General features: G+C 37.8%; 1 protein-coding gene across 1 annotated transcript; it reads right to left on the reverse strand.

The window, feature by feature from the left end:
* Positions 1–5,182: 5,182 nt before the first annotated feature.
* On the reverse strand, positions 5,183–10,076 carry LOC138900240 (uncharacterized mitochondrial protein AtMg00810-like). The gene is made up of 2 exons (XM_070186960.1): positions 9,809–10,076; positions 5,183–5,508 (listed from the first exon to the last, which is right to left on the reverse strand). Exons 1-2 carry the CDS (start codon positions 10,074–10,076, stop codon positions 5,183–5,185), a joined length of 594 nt encoding a protein of 197 aa, XP_070043061.1.
* Positions 10,077–16,707: the final 6,631 nt, after the last annotated feature.

A 16,707-nucleotide genomic window follows, 5' to 3' on the forward strand; every position in this document is an offset into this window, starting at 1 on the left:
TCCTCATTTTCCCTAAATTTTCATCTCAAAACACTACTTAAATGGTGAAAATAATGATATATTCGTGTATATTGACCAAATCCGAGTTAGAATCACTTACTCCGATATTTTTCCTTGAAAATCTCTCAAAAATTGCCTCTCCCCAAGCTCCAATTTGTCAAAAATGGAAAATGGGACGAAGCCCCCATTTTATAACTTAAAGTTTCTGTCCAGGCGCTGCCCTCGATTTCCAGCCTCGATTTCCAGACTCAGTTTTTCCAGCCTCGATTTTTTTCCAGCCTCAATTTTCCAGCAGAAATTTTCAGCAAAAAAATTCTAGCAGCTGTTTAAGTCCAAATTTTGATCCGTTAACCATCCAAAACTCACCCAAGGCCCTCGAGACCTCAACCAAATATACCAATAAATCCTAAAACATCATACGAACTTAGTTGAAACCTCAAATTCCATAAAACAACGCTAAAATCACGAATCATACCCCAATTCAAGCTTAAGGAACTTAAGAATTTCCAACTTATACATTTAAATTGGGGTATGATTCGTGATTCTAGCATTGTTTGATGTAATTTGAAGTTTCGACTAAGTTTATATGATATTTCAGGACTTGTTGGTATGAATTGACGGGTCCCGAGGGGCTTGGTTGAATTTTTGGATCATTGGTTGAGAGACTAGTAAAGTTAATAAATTTGGGAGTTTGACCATGGTCAATATCAGGTCACGACGACCTCTTTTTAGTGTTTTGAGTGCGCGCGCAGGTCCGTAGCATGTTTTATGATTGAAATTCATATATGGTTTGTGTCTGAGAGGTTCCGGATGATTTTCGGGGTGGTTTCGGATCATTTCGGAGAAGTTTGAGTTTGCTGGTTTCTGGTGAGGTACTGTTCATTTGTAATTGCGAACCATTTATCAAAATTATGAAAACACTGTTATTTCGCAATTGCGAAAACACTGTTCATTCGCAATTGCGAACCATTTATCGCATTTGCGAACACTGTTCATGGGAGGTACCGTTCATTCGCAAATGCAATATTTTTGTCCGCAAATGCGAACTTGAACAGAATGTTTAAGATCGTCCCATTTTCTATTTTTAACGATTTGGAGCTCGGGGAGAGGCGATTTTCGGGATATTTTGAAGGAAAACATCGAGATAATTGTACTTAACTCAACTTTTGTTAGAATACCCGAATCCATTGTTGTTTTTATCCCTAAATCAGTGAATTAGGTTGAAAATGATAGAAATTTTCATAGATTTTAATTGAGGTTTTGGAGGTCGAGTTGATATCGGAATTTGGTAAAATTTATGTGGTTGGACTCCTCGTTGGATGGGCGTTCATATTTTGTAACGTTTGTCAGGTTCCGAGATACGGGCCCCACGGGCGATTTTTGAGTGCAATTCCGGATTTTGTTGGAAAAATTAATATTCTCATATGGAATTAATTCCTATAATTTGCATTGATTGAATTGAATTAATTGTGGCTAGATTCGAGGCTTTCGGAGACCAATTGAGGTAAGTAACATTTCTAAACTTGATTCTGAGGGTATGAATCCCCGAAATTGGTATGATATAAACTGTTTGGAGGTGACACACACGATAGGTGATGAGCGTGTGGACGTGCACCATATAAATTGTGACTTGAATAAACTCTATGGAGTTGAAAAATTAAAGAATCATGTTATTATCTGAACATGTTCCACATATTAGAGAAACTGAGCTGAGGCTCCTATTAAATATCATGATAGGCTACGTGCAAATATTTTGGGAACCATGGGGTCGTGTTCCTGTTGAATTAATTATTTCAAAAATATACAGTTCACACTCAGTGATATTCATCCATTGTGAGGATATTTATGGGATCGAGCTGCGTACCGCAGCAGGACATATTGGCTTTATACATTATTATTATATGGATCGGGGCTGCCCGCTTGCAGCAGGCCATATAGGCTTTATTATTATACGGATCGGGACTCCCCGCCTGCAATAGGCCATTTAGACTTTATATCACGCTTGGGCTGAAGGAGCCCCTCCGAAGTCTGTACACACCCCTAGTGAGTGTAGATGATTATATATATTCGGAATGGATTTTTCCAAGGCATGGACTTGCCTTACTTATTTATATTGTGATGAATTTAACTGGACATGGATCTTGTCCGTATCATTTACATTTGGGAATAAATTTCCCAGGGTTGGATTGGCCTTATACTGTATTGATAGACTGACTGTTAGTCGATGTGTGTGTGTGTATATATATATATATATATATATATATATATACGGGATGGAATATCCCTGGGCCGGATTGGCCATAAACAGTGCCGAGTGACCGATTCATTTGTGACTAGTATTACATTAGGTCTTTCCACTGAGATGTCATATTCCTCATATCATGCAGTAATGATCTATTTTACTTGTACTGAGTTTTACTATTCAACTTGAAAGTATGCCTACATTTCTGTACCATTATTTATATTGGACTGTACCTGCCGAGCTCGTCACTACTTTCAGCCCAGAGGTTAGTCTTGTTACTTATTGAGTTGGTTGTACTCATACTACAATATGCACCTCGTGTGCAAATCCAGGTGCTTACGGACACGTAAACTGCTTGACGTCCGCAGACTTATTTCTGTTGGAGACTATCAAGGTAGCTGCTTGACGTCCAGAGTTATCAGTCAGACTTATTTCTGTTGGAGACTATCAAGGTAGCTGCTTGACGTCCGCAGACTTGATTCTCTTCCTGTTTAGTTATTGTACTGTTCTATATTTCAGACAGTGATTTTTATCAGTCAGACTTTGTATTCATTTAGATGCTCATGTACTCAGTGACACCGGGTTTTGAGAGTGTTTATATTTGTGTTCGTGAGGTTTTCTTCCGCTGAATTAAATAATTATGTTTTCAAATTTAAAAGATATGGTAGTTTATTGAGATTGTCATCTTGCTTAGTATTGAGATAGGCGCCATCACGACATGTAAGATTTTGGGTCATGACACCCGGCAAGTCATATAACATCTGTAAAGCACAAATAGAGCAGTAAATAGGGGAAACAGAGTGGTAATACTCAAAATGACTGGCCGGGTCGTTACAGTACTCGTCACCTCACGTACATGATTTTCAATTACACAATTTCCACATAAGACTCAATGCCTAAGACGTAATTTCCCCCACTCAAGGTTAGGCAAGATACTTACCTTTATGAACTTAGGCCGATATTCCAAAATAGTCTTCTTGCTTGAATTGACCACCGGACAACTCAAAGCTATCCAAATTAATTGTATAACTTCATTAAAATTTATCGGAAATAATTCTGGATAATAAAACGCTGACTTAACTTTTTATTCTAAAATGTCAACGCGGCGCTCGTCTCTCGGAACCCGACAAAATTTTCACGAAATCCGAACACCCATTTTGATACGAGTTCAACTATACCAAATTTACCAAATTTCGATAACGAATCGACCTCCAAATTTTAAATTTTTGTTTTTGAAAGATTTTACAAAAAAATCATTTTCTTCCAATTAATTCACTAATAAAAGATGAAACTAATCATGGAATCATGAAATATAATGAAAACCGAGTAGGAAACACTTACCCCAATCCATTTGGTGAAAATCCTCTCAGACATCGCCCAGATCCGAGTTGCCTAGCTCTAAAAATGTTGAAATGAGCTAAAATAACAAAACTGCTCAATAAAAACCCATTTCCCGTCACTAATGGTCCGCTCAGAACTTGCTTGTACCAGCAATTTAATATTTCACTAAAAAGGCTCTAACACCATCATACGAACTCGGAATTCGACGATTCTTGTTCCTATGAGTCAAAAACAATAATGCGAACCTAGTCGTTCAATCGAAACTCAATTCGTAGCTCATTTGCTCAATACGATACCAATTTCGCTCGTTAAACAATTAACCCATGTTTCGCGCTAAAAACCCAATCGCGACTTGATGAAATTAGAACAAACATTCCAGATCATTACTTTAATTCATTATCAAACTCCTGAAAGTCTCGAAATCAAATTTCGATCTCTAGAACTAAAAATGGACATTTGGATCATTACATGCTTATGCTCAAAACACCAAACTCTTCCAAAACCTTTCCCAGATAGCCTGTAGTGTATCAACCATAACCTTTTGTACCCAACTCCTACTACCAAATGGTTTAAATTTATAAATACTAGATATAAAGGGCTATAACTTTCATTTTTGAATCATCGCCAAATTTCTTATAGATTACGAGATATAAGCTTCCAAAGTCAGTCCTATGCAGCAAAAGTTTCTACGAGGCACACTGCAGGAAAAACAACTCCAGTACAAGGATTTAGTTAGTCACTCATAACTTTCTGTACAAATATTCAAATAATGAATAGTTTATATTTCTGGAAGCTAGACTCAAAGGGCTACAACTTTTATTTTTAGATCATCTCCAAATTCATTACATATTATGAGATATAAATTTCCAAAAGCAGCTCTGTGCAACAGAAATATTTGCGATGCACACTGCTGAAGCCAAAAACCAGTAGTTAAAAATGGCCAATAAATGGTCCGAAACCACTCCAAAACTCATCTGAACCCCTTGGGACCCCTTCCGAACATATCAACAAGTCTCAAAACATATTAAGAATTTAGTCGAGGCCTTAAATCACATCAAATAACACTGAAACAATGAATCGCACCTCGAATCAAACTTATGAGTTTATGAAATTTTCCAAATTATATATCTTGTGCCGAAATGTATCAAATCAATCCGGAATGACTTCAAATTTTGCATGCAAGTCATAAATTACATAATGGAGTTGTTCAAATTTCTAGAATTGAATTCCGGTCCTAATATCAATAAAGTCAACTCTTGGTCAAACTTTCGAAAAATCTTCTATTTTTCAACTTTCGTCAAAATGTGTCGAATTGTCCCGCGGACTCCAAAATCCAAATTCAGACATGCGCCTAAGTCCAAAATCACCATACGAAACTATTGGAATCATCAAAATTTTATTCCAGAGTCGTTTGCTCAAAAGTCAAATCTCCGGTCAAATTTTAGAAATTCAAGCTTTATAAATGAGAATTGTTCTTTCAATTAAATTCTGAATCCTCCGAAAACCAAACTCGACCCCACACGCGGGTCATAATACATATTATAAAGTTGCACGGGATCTTAAGTCATTGAACAGAACATAAATTCTCAAAATGAAAAGTCAGATCGTTACACAACTTTTTTCACAATTGTAGCAGTTGCCCTTGAATTTTTTCTTGTTCTGCTCCTTAGTCTGTCTAGAAGACCTCTTCCTCTTCTTACTTTTTGGAGCAGTCTCCTCAATGATATTAGCTCCCATAATCATTGAATTTCCACGAGACTTCTTTGCGGTTATTTTGTTATCTTCCTCAGTCTTGAGACGTATCACAAGATCTTCCAACTTCATTTCTTTGTGCTTGTGCTTTAGATAATTTTTGAAATCTCTCCATGAAGGAGGCAACTTTTCAATCATTGTAGCCACTTGAAATGCTTCACTTACTACGATACCTTCAATAATAAGATCGTGAAAAATAAGTTAAAGCTCTTGAACTTAGATTCCAACAGTTTTATTGTCTATCATTTCATAGTCTAGAAACTTGGCAACCACAAACGTTTTCAAGCACACATCTTCAGTTTTGTACTTCTTCTCAAGTGCATCACATAATTCTTTTGAAGTATTCATAGCACTATAGATATTGTACAAGTCATACTCCAAAGCACTTAGGAAGTAGCCTCTGGAAAGAAAATCTATCTGTTTTCACGCCTCAACAATCATAAATTTCTCATGGTCTGACATGTCGGCGGCAGGTACTAGAGGGTCTTCACTAGTAAATTTTTGCATACCAAGCGTGGTAAGCCAAAATAACACCCTTTGTTATCATCCTTTGAAGTTGGCTTTAGAATATTTTCCTGGTTTTTCGACCGGTGGCACAGCAGTTCGGCTCGACGAGGCTATAGTCGTTGCCGCAACAGTCGCAGAAGGATTTCCATTTTGAATTGTCATTTCTCACTGTCAACAACAAAAGAGTTCAATTAATGGCAGGAAATAGAACAATAAATAATATTATAATTAATAATAAACAGTACGTTTAATTAAACAAAAACCGAAGATTTTATATACTGTTTCACAAGAAAATAATAAAGTTTTTATGTTCTTCACATCGTTTTTGAATTTTAATACTCTAATGAAGATTTTATATCTTCAAATCAGAAATAGAAAAAATCAGAAGGAGTAGAAAACCACAAAGGTTTTAATCTCCAAAACAGAATACAAATTACAATATATAAAATAATTTTCTTACGATTGTTAGTCAAAACTATATTACTATAATATAATATTACGAAACAGTAAATTTCTGTAAAATAAAACAGAAACAAGAAAAAAAGAAATAAGGCAGAAACTTGAGATTGTCAGAAACCAGAATCAGAAAATAATTTTCGGAATAAAATCGAGCCAACTAAATGTACAGTGTGTCCTTAAGGAAATTATTCCCCTCAAGTACACGAGGTGTTGGAATATTATCCTTTCAGGATAGAACGATATAACTCACCAGAGTATCGGTACCAAAAACGCTGGTGAACAACGAACCACTTAATGGCTGTAAATCACACTGAAATTTTAATTGTGCGGAAGAAGGAGAAGAAGTTCAGAAAATTTCGTAAGAAAAGATTTTGGGATCAATGCATATTTATAGCCATTTTTTGGCACTGTTTCTGAAAAGTTTGCAACCTTTCAGAATCAGTCATGGCTATTGGAACGGGTGGGAACGTTCAAAATATTCCGGAAAAAGAATTTAAAAAAATAATTCGGGAAAGAAACGGATATGGTCGTATCGCGCACGGGTCCTGGGTTATTCCTGATTGACTTTTCGATAATTAATTAATTAATTGAAAGAAATTTTGTCCAAAAAGATTAATCGATCAATCTTTTACCAAATCCGAAGCCGAATCCGAGCGAGCGATAACGACTACGGCGCGAGGCTTACCTTCTTTCCAGCCCATTTAATATCAAGGGAAGTGCTTTCTCAATATAAGCACATTTTTTTTTCCACCATAAATTTGGGACAATTGCTCTTTCCAAAACATAAAGGAGCTCACTTTCCCTTCACATTTCTTCCCTCTATTTCTCATTTATCGGCCTTCGATCCCAACAAAAAGGAGGTTACTTTTTTGTGATAAAAAGTTGACTAATTTATTTAATATTATAATCTTAAAATAATTATGAGTTCAGATCTTATAATTGTTGAAGTTTTAGTGAGTTTACCTACACACACATATATATATCCCGTTGCCTAAGAACTGCTTTCCTACGGGCTATATGCATTTAAGACACTTACTAAAAACTTATTAAGAAACAGCGAGAGTGAACCCCCACTGTAATGAAAGCTCAAGATTCGAACACGTATAATATATTAGAGCATTGTATATGGTTCACAAAACTCACTAACATTTGCATACATTCTATAGTTCTATAAAAAGATCCAATATATATATATATATATATATATATATATATATATATATGATTGTGAACTCAATTATTATTATATATTAATTTAAAATTACGGTAAAAATTCATAAACTTCAAATCATGAATCTGTTTTTGTCGAGCACCATTTTACCTTAAGGAGAAAACAGAAACGGAAAAAGGAGAAAAAAGGAGAAGAAGAAAAAGAAAGAAAAACATTTTTTAATCAGTATTGTACTCTCATTGCACGTTGAATAAAATGAAAAGTGCTTTTTAATGAGATTTCACACGTGCACTAATTGATTTGACTAGAAAATTAAGAAATTTACAAGATTAAAAGATTCCCTTAAACAAAACCGATAAACCAATGAATTAGTCTTGAATCTTGATACACCAATATGCACTAATTATTAATCTTCACAACAAAAATATGAAGATTTGCTTACCTCGAAATAAAGTTTTTTCAATCTTTAATGATTGAAAACTTGATTAGTGTCTCCTTACGTGGCTTATTTTTGGATATTTTTAATAATCCGTTCAATGGAAAAATTAAAGGCTTGTAATTGAATTCACTAAAACTTTTTTTTTTTCCCGAATAAGAAGCCTTTCGTTAGAACTTAAGTAGAAGAGTACATGGGGGACTGAACGCATGGTTACAACTTTTAATCCGAGCTAACTGAATTCATATTGTTTCCTTAAGGAACTTAATCACATCCTAGTACCCGATGTTGTGGATTATTTTCTCACAGGATAGAACGAATTACACACTGGTGTAGCGGTACTTCAAACCCCAGTATTTCAACGAACACAAATGGCGGTAGCAAATCACAGTTACGTGGTTTGTCTCGTAAGAAAATAATGCAGAAAGGAAGAGGAGAATTCAGAAATTTTCGTAAGAAAAATATGAGGGAATGGTATGCTATTTATAGCCAACATGTTATGTTTAAACAAAGAGGTGCAACTCTTCAGAATGTTTGTTATGATTGTTCACATAAAATGGCTATTACGTAAATGGCTATTAACGCAAAATAAAACGGGAAATCAAAATGCGGAGGAAAATTAATTTATTGTTATTAAAATGACTATTTTGGATTAAAATAATATTATGTTAATCTTAATATTAACAAATAATTTTGGTCCAAAAAATTAATCAATCAATCATTTGACCAAATCCGAAGCCGAAGTTGAGCGACGACGCGAGGCTTGCCTTCTTCTTAACTCTTTAAGAGCTAGAAGAAGAGCAATTGTATATATACCCATCAAAAGTCTTTTCCTTCTCCAATATGGGACAATGTCCTTTTGTCAAAGAGGGAAAATCAAAATTTTATTTTTCCTCCATTTCCCATTCACCCTCTTTTAAGCTAAACTAAGCTTAAAACCCAACAATCTAGCACATGAATGGGGAATGGATATATCACGGAAATATGCATGAAAAACTGTGTGATTCACAAGAAAGGATAAATTGCATCTCGATAAGTAGGTTTGCCTTTGAACTTTCCATAGTGAACTTATGTCGGATATACTCGGTCAATTGGTGAATTTGATATCTTTGAACCGTCGAACTTTGGTGTATACCTAGACAACCATAAGTCACACAATCAAACCTTAACCGTCTTTGATTCTTATTATTGTGTTCGTTTCATCCATGAACACCGCCTGATTTTATAGGTGCGTAGAGAACTTGCCTTACAAAATTCTCTTTGAAGCGGCTAACACTTCACACTTACATAGGTAATTCCTAAATATGTCATTCTGTAGCTACACTATTTGATATACCCCTATCAAATTTAGAAGCCATTAAAAAGTCTTAATGCTTTATCCTTGGTACTGAACATCGTTTCATCACGAGAATGGACCAAAATTTTAGTTGACAATGTTGAACCTTCATTAATGACTTTGTTTGATCTCCTTGAACCTAGATCTTGGGATCTCCAGTATTCTAGGTAGAGTTACCGCCACAATGACTTGTCCTCGGTCATAGTCCCATTCCCCTCGATGATTTCTCAACTATCTCTCTAGTTAGACCATTTGTAAGTGGATCCGATTTATTATCGCTTGACTTTAGGTAGTCAATCTTGATAATTCCCTTAGAGAGTAATTGCCTAACGGTTTTATGTCTTCGTCGTATATGACGAGTTTTATCAGTTGAACCGGTGATCCAATTTGCATCACTGTAGTGCAAACCAAAGTCCTGGGTATGTTCTAAATATCCCAAAACTCATTTCATTCCCATCCAATGAGATTGACCTGGATTACTCGTGTATCGACTCAATTTACTTATAGCACAAGCTATATCAGGTCGAGTACAATTCATGATAAACATTTAACATCCCAACACACGAGCATAATCCAATTGTAAAATGCTTTGGTCTTTGTTCTTTGCTAGTGCAAGATTCACGTCAATTGAAGACTTTGTAACTTTAAAATCTAAGTGCCTGAATTTTCCAAGTATTGTTTGAATATAATGATCTTGTGACAATGCCAAACCCTGAGGAGTCTTATAGATCTTAATACCCAGAATTAAATCAGCAACTCCCAAGTCTTTCATATCAAACTTGCTAGTTAGCATATACTTAGTCGCATTTATATTGGTAATGTCATTACTCATTATCAGCATATCATCCACATATAAGCAAACAATAACTATGTGATTTGGAACATTTTTATTGTACACATTTTTATCACATTCATTTATCTTAAAACCATTTGACAACATTATTTGGTCAAATTTCGCATGCCATTGTTTGGGTGCTTGTTTTAATCCATAAAGGGACATAACAAGTCTACATACCTTCTTTTCTTTACTTGGATCCACAAACTCTTCGGGTTGTTCTGTAACGATCCGACGGGTCATTTTGAGCATTTGCACTTCGCTCGGTAGTTTACGGGCATGAGTAGCTCCGTATGATGTATTATGACTTATGTGAATCGTCGGTTTTGATTTTCAGGTTAATCGGAATCGAATTGGAAGAATGAATTTCATTGTCGAAGGTTTAAATTGGGAGAGTTGACCGAGTTTGACTTTTTATGAATTTGAACCAGGAACGGAGTTTTGATGATTCTGTTAGCTCCGTTGGGTGATTTTTGACTTAGGAGCACGTCCGGATTGTGATTCGGAGGTCCGTAGTGGAATTTGGTTTGAAATGACGAATGTTGAAATTTTGGAAAGTTTAACCGGGAGTGGACTTTTGATATCGGGGTCGGAATCCGATTCTGGAAATTGGAATAGGTCCGTAATGTGAAATGTGATGTGTGTGCAAAATTTGAGGTCAATCGGACGTAATTCGATAAGTTTCGGCATCGGTTGTGGAAGTTGAAGTTTCAAAGTTTATAGATTTCGATTTGAGGTGCGATTCATTGTTTCGATGTGGTTATGTGTGATTTGCGTCCTAGAGTAGGTCCATATTATGTTATTGGACTTTTTACTATATTCAGACGGGGTCCCGAGTGGCCCGGAAGAGTTTAGGACGAGGTTCAGTTCATTTTCACTTCATGTGCAAAGGTGGAAGCTGCTGGTTCTGGTATTATCGCACATGCGGTTTGTTTGCACAGGTGCGATGGCCACAGAAGAGACAAATGTGTCACAGATGCGAGAATACTGATGGGTGAGGATGGTCGCAGAAGAAGATATTTGGGTGCATATGCGATGCCGCAGGTGCGGCAGCTCGAGCGCAAGTGCGGAGTTGGAGGGTGTCAGCAGAGGTCATAGGTGCGATGGGATTTATGCACCTGCGATGGCGCATACGTGGGCAGGGAGTCGCAGAAGAAGAAATGGTGAGGAAGCCGGGCAGTGCAGGTGCGAGGTGTTTCCGCAAAAGAGGTGGTCACAGGTGCGACGAATTTTTCGCAAATGCGGATGTGCTGGGCAGAATGTTAAAGAGGAAATTGGGGGTTCTGGCCTAAAGTTTCATAATATGAATTTTTGAGTTTTGAACATCGAATTGGAGTTGAATTTGAGTAAAACTAGTATGGTTGGACTCGTAATTGATTAGGTTGTCGGATTTTATGAGTTTTATCGGGTTTCGAGGCGTGAGCCCGGGTGTGAGTTTTGGTCGGTTTTGGGTTTTGATTGAGGAATCAATCTTTATCATTTGGAATTGTTTCCTTGGGTTGTATTTGATGTATTTGAGTTGCTTTTGGCTAGTTTTGAGCCGTTCGGAGGTCGTTACGTGCGTGATGGCATCTTTGGAGCATCGCTTGGCTTGCTCGGTGTTAGAATTGGCTTGTTAGAGATAAGTAACTCTTCTAATCTTAGAGGTGAGGGTTTGAAACCCTGAAATACGTGTTATGTGATTTGTGTTGAGGTGACGCACATGCTAGGTGACGGGCGTGTGGGCGTGCACCATGTGAATTGGGACTATGTTGTTTCCATGGCACTATATAGTGGTCCTACTTTGTGAATGTTCTTGTTTTCATCATGTGATAAAGTAATTGAGTTGTCAATCATGCTAGATACCATGATTAGGCTTTATGACGATACTGCTAGGACCCATAGTGGTCGTTTCTTGTTGTTATTTCACTGATTTTATTGATATTTCATACTCAGTCATATTCATGCATTCATATCATATCTCAGTCTCAGTTATTTATTGATACATCATATCATTGTTGTCGGGCTAGTTTCATGGAATTGTGAGCCCGTGAGTGAGACTAGAGAGTGATGACTGAGTGAGGCCGAAGGCCTGAGTGAGATTGATATTTTGGGATCGGGCTGCATGCTGCAGCATGTTACATTGGTATTTTGGGATCGGGCTGCACGCCGCAGCATGTTATATTGATATTTTGGGATCGGGCTGTACACCGCAACATGTTATATGGATTACATTTTATGGGATCGGGCTGCACGTCGCAGCGATATAGCGCTTGGGCTGAAAGGAGCCCCTTCGGAGTCTGCACACCCCAGTGAGCGCAGTAGACTATAAATATGGATCGGGCTGCACGCCGCAGCGAGTATTGTACAGCGTTGAGTGAATGAGTGTGTTGAGCATTGAGCATAGTGAGAGAGAATGCTAGACAAGGAGATTGAGTACTCTGAGAGTGTGAGTACATGAGCCCATCATTGAGATGCATTGCATTTGACATGCGTACTTGAGATACATGCTTAGAGATGCATTTCCTTTTGCTACCCGGTGTTGGTGACATTTATGATTTTACTTGTATCTTGACATGTAGGCATAGAGACGTACTTTCCTCATGCTATCTGAAAATGAAACATCTTACTTATTATTGAAAGAAGTTTAGGGAAAATCCCAGTTTTCAAACTTACTCGTATTTTGGCATTTTCGGTAAAAGATTTGGGGTTTCACCGAGATACTTGAAAAGAAATGTCTATTTTTCTGGAACTGTGAACAAACTGAGCATTTTATTTCTGAGATACTTCTTTTATTACTTGTACTATGCTGTTATGAACTATTGTGGAATATTGGTGTTGGACCCGACCTTCGTGTTAGCTCGTTACTACTTTTAACCTAAGGTTAAGTTTGTTACTTATTGAGTACAAGGGGTCGGTTGTACTCAAACTACACTTCTGCACCTTGCGTGCAAATATTGGCTACTGATGTTGCTGTGATCGATGGGAGCTGGATCGAAGATGTACTTGCGTCCCGGTTGTAGATGCCTCTTACTCGTGGTAGCTTTAGGTCTATGAAACTCTATCTATGTATTTTTTAAATAGACGATGCATTTATTTCATTTCAGCTTTGTAAATTCTATTTTTAGAAGCTCATGATTTGTACTACCAGTTATTGGAGAATGTATAAGATTCGGATAATTTCCTTGATTAATGGTCCTGTTAAATATTATTGAAATTGGATAGTTATTAGTTGGCTTACCTAGCGGGTTGGGTTATGTGCCATCATGACTAGTGGATTTTGGGTTGTGACAAGGTGGTATCAGAGCTCTAGGTTCATAGGTTCTACAAGTTATGAGCAAGTGTCTAGTAGAGTTTTGCGGATCGGTATGATGACGTCCATACCTATATTTGAGAGGCTACAGGACATTTAGGATATACTTCCCATCTTTCATTCCTTATCGTGTGGCATTGATTCAGCTTGAAGCGTAACTATTTGATTTCCTTCCACCAATTTGTATGCGCATGTGAGCGCTCGGTATCAGCTGTGCATCGTCGTCTTGTGATTCTATGAATGTGGTGAGAGATGTGATTTATGTGTGCTGATAATGGGCCAGTCTGGAGGTATGGAGGCCAGGTTTTGACTGTAGCTTGAGCACGGAGATTTTGATTGTGTGAGCACGTACTTTTGGGACATATACGTCCGGTAGTGTTCCTATAAGTGGAATTTATGGCTCGATGAGCGGTTGAATGACTATGTGGTGAGTATGATGTAACTGCGAGATGTGTTCAGATTGTTCGAATATGACGAGAAGAGTTTACTTGAGATGTAGCAAGGACTATGGGGTGTCTGATTTCTGTCTTGATTTGGTGTATGGTCTCGAGTTATGGGTGTGTTGAGGGATCTCTCATGTTGTTTAGTTGTGGAGTGAAGTAGATTCTCATGTCTTGTCGATGAGTTCAGAATCAAGAAGATTAAGTGATTGCGTAGTAGTCGTTACTGTGGATGGGTATAAAGAGATGTCAGTTTGAGGCAGAGCAGGCGGGTTACCTCCTGCAAGGTATCCTGAGGTTGTGTGGTCCTTATGCTGTTTTGTAGAGAGTTCCCTTTTACTAGTGAATGATATATGTTGCAATTTGAGTTTGGATCGCTTGTAGGAGTTGGCTTGACTATTACAAGGGTGAATGCGATATTTGCAGATGATTTGAGGTATTATATGGTTTGTGTTACATGGGCTTGCGAAGGATTTAGTTTAATTTTAGTGCGGGATTCTGGTAGTAATAGAGTATAGGTATCGTGATGTTATCGAGTGTTTTGTTCGGTGGCTTTGAGCCAAGTAGGGAGCCTGCTATCAATGAGTTAATTGCATGGTTATGTGTTGTTTTGGTTTCAGTTCGGGGTATACCGGTCACTCAGTTATGACTTGCAGAGGTCTAGATCGAGGATGACTCAGGTAAAGGAATTTATGGATACAGGTTGTAGTACACTCTATGGGTATATGGGAATCATAAAATAATTGAGTGGTTATTCGCGAAGGATGTAGGGTGCATGGAGTGTGAATTTGCTCGATTGCTTAGGAGTGTTGACCACTCCCTTGGGTGTTGGTGTACTAATGGGGCACAAGTCATTCATTCCGTTTGGTTGGTTCAATTGAGATTTGAGTAGAGTGGATGACTCTCGAGAATGGTTCTAATAGATTCAATAATTATATGTAGAAATTGAGAATTTCGGATTGGTATACGGCTAGGATCTAATATTTGCATGGGATGGTGTCGAGACTTGTGGATTTTTTATATCATTGTGGATTATGCATTTCAGTATCAAGAAGGCGAAGGAAACAAATTTAGGTTCACATAAGGTCTCTTTAGAGTGGGTGTCGCAGTTGTGGTGCTTTGGGGTGCTTAAGAGGGAAGTCAGCAGCTTATGGGCCTTAGGGCGTTATATCTAGGGTCTCTTGTGTGGTGAATTTTGGTTAGGGATCGTGGTGTTATAGCAAGGAGAAGTATCAATTTGAAGGTAATTTTGAAAGGACTTGAAGAAATAGGACAACTTGGTAGTAGGTTGGGTTAGCACAGTAATGGTTATGATCGGTTCTTTGGGTACTTATGGCATGGCTAGTCTCTACAGGTGTTTCGTGGTAATGCTCTTAGGTTTTGGCGACCTGCGTGGCAGGGTTGAGTTAGAGAGATTCGGTTCTGATAGCTTGGTTGTGTGCAAATGGGTTTCGAAGAGTTCTCAATGGTTTTTAGGATGGTTCGAGGGGTATATTTCCTACCGGCGTGAGGAATATATTGCGTTTTGGAATTTTCTCCGGGATGAGATCAAATGGAAGGTTTTTGACTGATCGGGTATGTATTATGCTTGTGACTCAGAGTTGATTATGAGATTTTTGTACTCTTCGCAGGATGGATTGAGATTTTCTTGTGCAAGGTCACAGTTCAGTTTTGAAGGGAAGGACATAAATTCGTAGGCAGCATGGACGGATTCAGATGACTAGGTGAATGATATTACTTCTTGGTATTGCCTGAGAAGGGTGCACATTTCAGAAGGGGCAACGTGTTTTGGTTTATGGATACTTCATTGGTATTGCGACACTCTCCTGTTTGATCAACTACTGATATTCAAATTTTGCTATGTGGCACAGAAGTATTTTAGAAGTATTCAATCATTGTGGATTTTTGGAGGGTTATTTATTTATTTGTGGGTGACCAGAGTCGATTTGGGGGTCTATTGGTATGCCCAATTAGGATGTGTATTCTATACCGAGCCGGATTGGTTGGCTCCATACTGCTATTGTTGAGGGATGTATCATTCGATTGTTGTTGAGCTTATTCATTTTTTGAGATGATCTGTGAGTTACTCTTCTATGCTATGAGGAGTTTTGATTTGTTGGTTGCATGCACCCATGGTGCAGTTCTATTTAGGGCCTTATAGCGGAATTTGCGCAAAATGGGTATTTAGATGATGCATGAATGGTTGTGCATTGGTTATGTTCGTTCTGTTTTGTGTGGAATTTTGTCATTTGCTTCTCCATGGTTATGGTAATGCACTGTGAGTACTTGATGTCGGATTGCGCGTAGTTATTAATTTTGAGCATGGTGGCTGAGGTATTTCATATGGATCAGTGTTTGGATGGGGTCGCGCATTGCGACAGAGTTATGTTGAGATATGATCCTTTGTGTTAGATTCATGTGTTATGGTTCTACGGTATGTGATGGGTTCTTAGCATTGCGTTGGGGTGGTACCCGTCGAGCTTGCGGGATGGTTCTCTTGTTTGAGTCATTTTCGTGATTGAGTACATTCGGAATAATGCTTATTGGTGCACAGATTGCTGCTTTGGATAGTATTGGTGTGACATGTCAGTAGAGTAGCTGGTATTTGATAAGATGAAGTCATCGGATCTAGGATGGGAGCTATCAGATTTGATTGTGGTATATTTGGAAGGATAATATCGAAAGTCGGCTTAGAAATTTGCTATGGTTCTTGTCGAAGGAGAGGGAGCTCCACGACTGGTGGATCTGATGAATGGTTATGAGTTTCTGCATGTTTCTTTCATCATCGGTAGTGTATGAAGGTTTTAGAATGGAGTCTTGTTTGATATGAGGTTTATTACCGGCATTTTGGTTGTTTTAAGCAACTACTGTGATTAAAAATCATTACTTCGAGCAT

This window comes from Nicotiana tomentosiformis, chromosome 10 (genome assembly GCF_000390325.3).
Source record: "Nicotiana tomentosiformis chromosome 10, ASM39032v3, whole genome shotgun sequence".
NCBI lineage: Eukaryota > Viridiplantae > Streptophyta > Magnoliopsida > Solanales > Solanaceae > Nicotiana > Nicotiana tomentosiformis.

Bases quoted from the DNA above. Each gene is read 5' to 3' on its own strand.
- LOC138900240 (XM_070186960.1), bottom strand. From the start codon at position 10,076: ATGAGTAATGACATTACCAATATAAATGCGACTAAGTATATGCTAACT. The intron at 5,509-9,808 runs GTGTGTTGGGAT...TTATTATTGAAG, and splicing joins TTTACAATTGGATTATGCTC to GTATCGTAGTAAGTGAAGCA.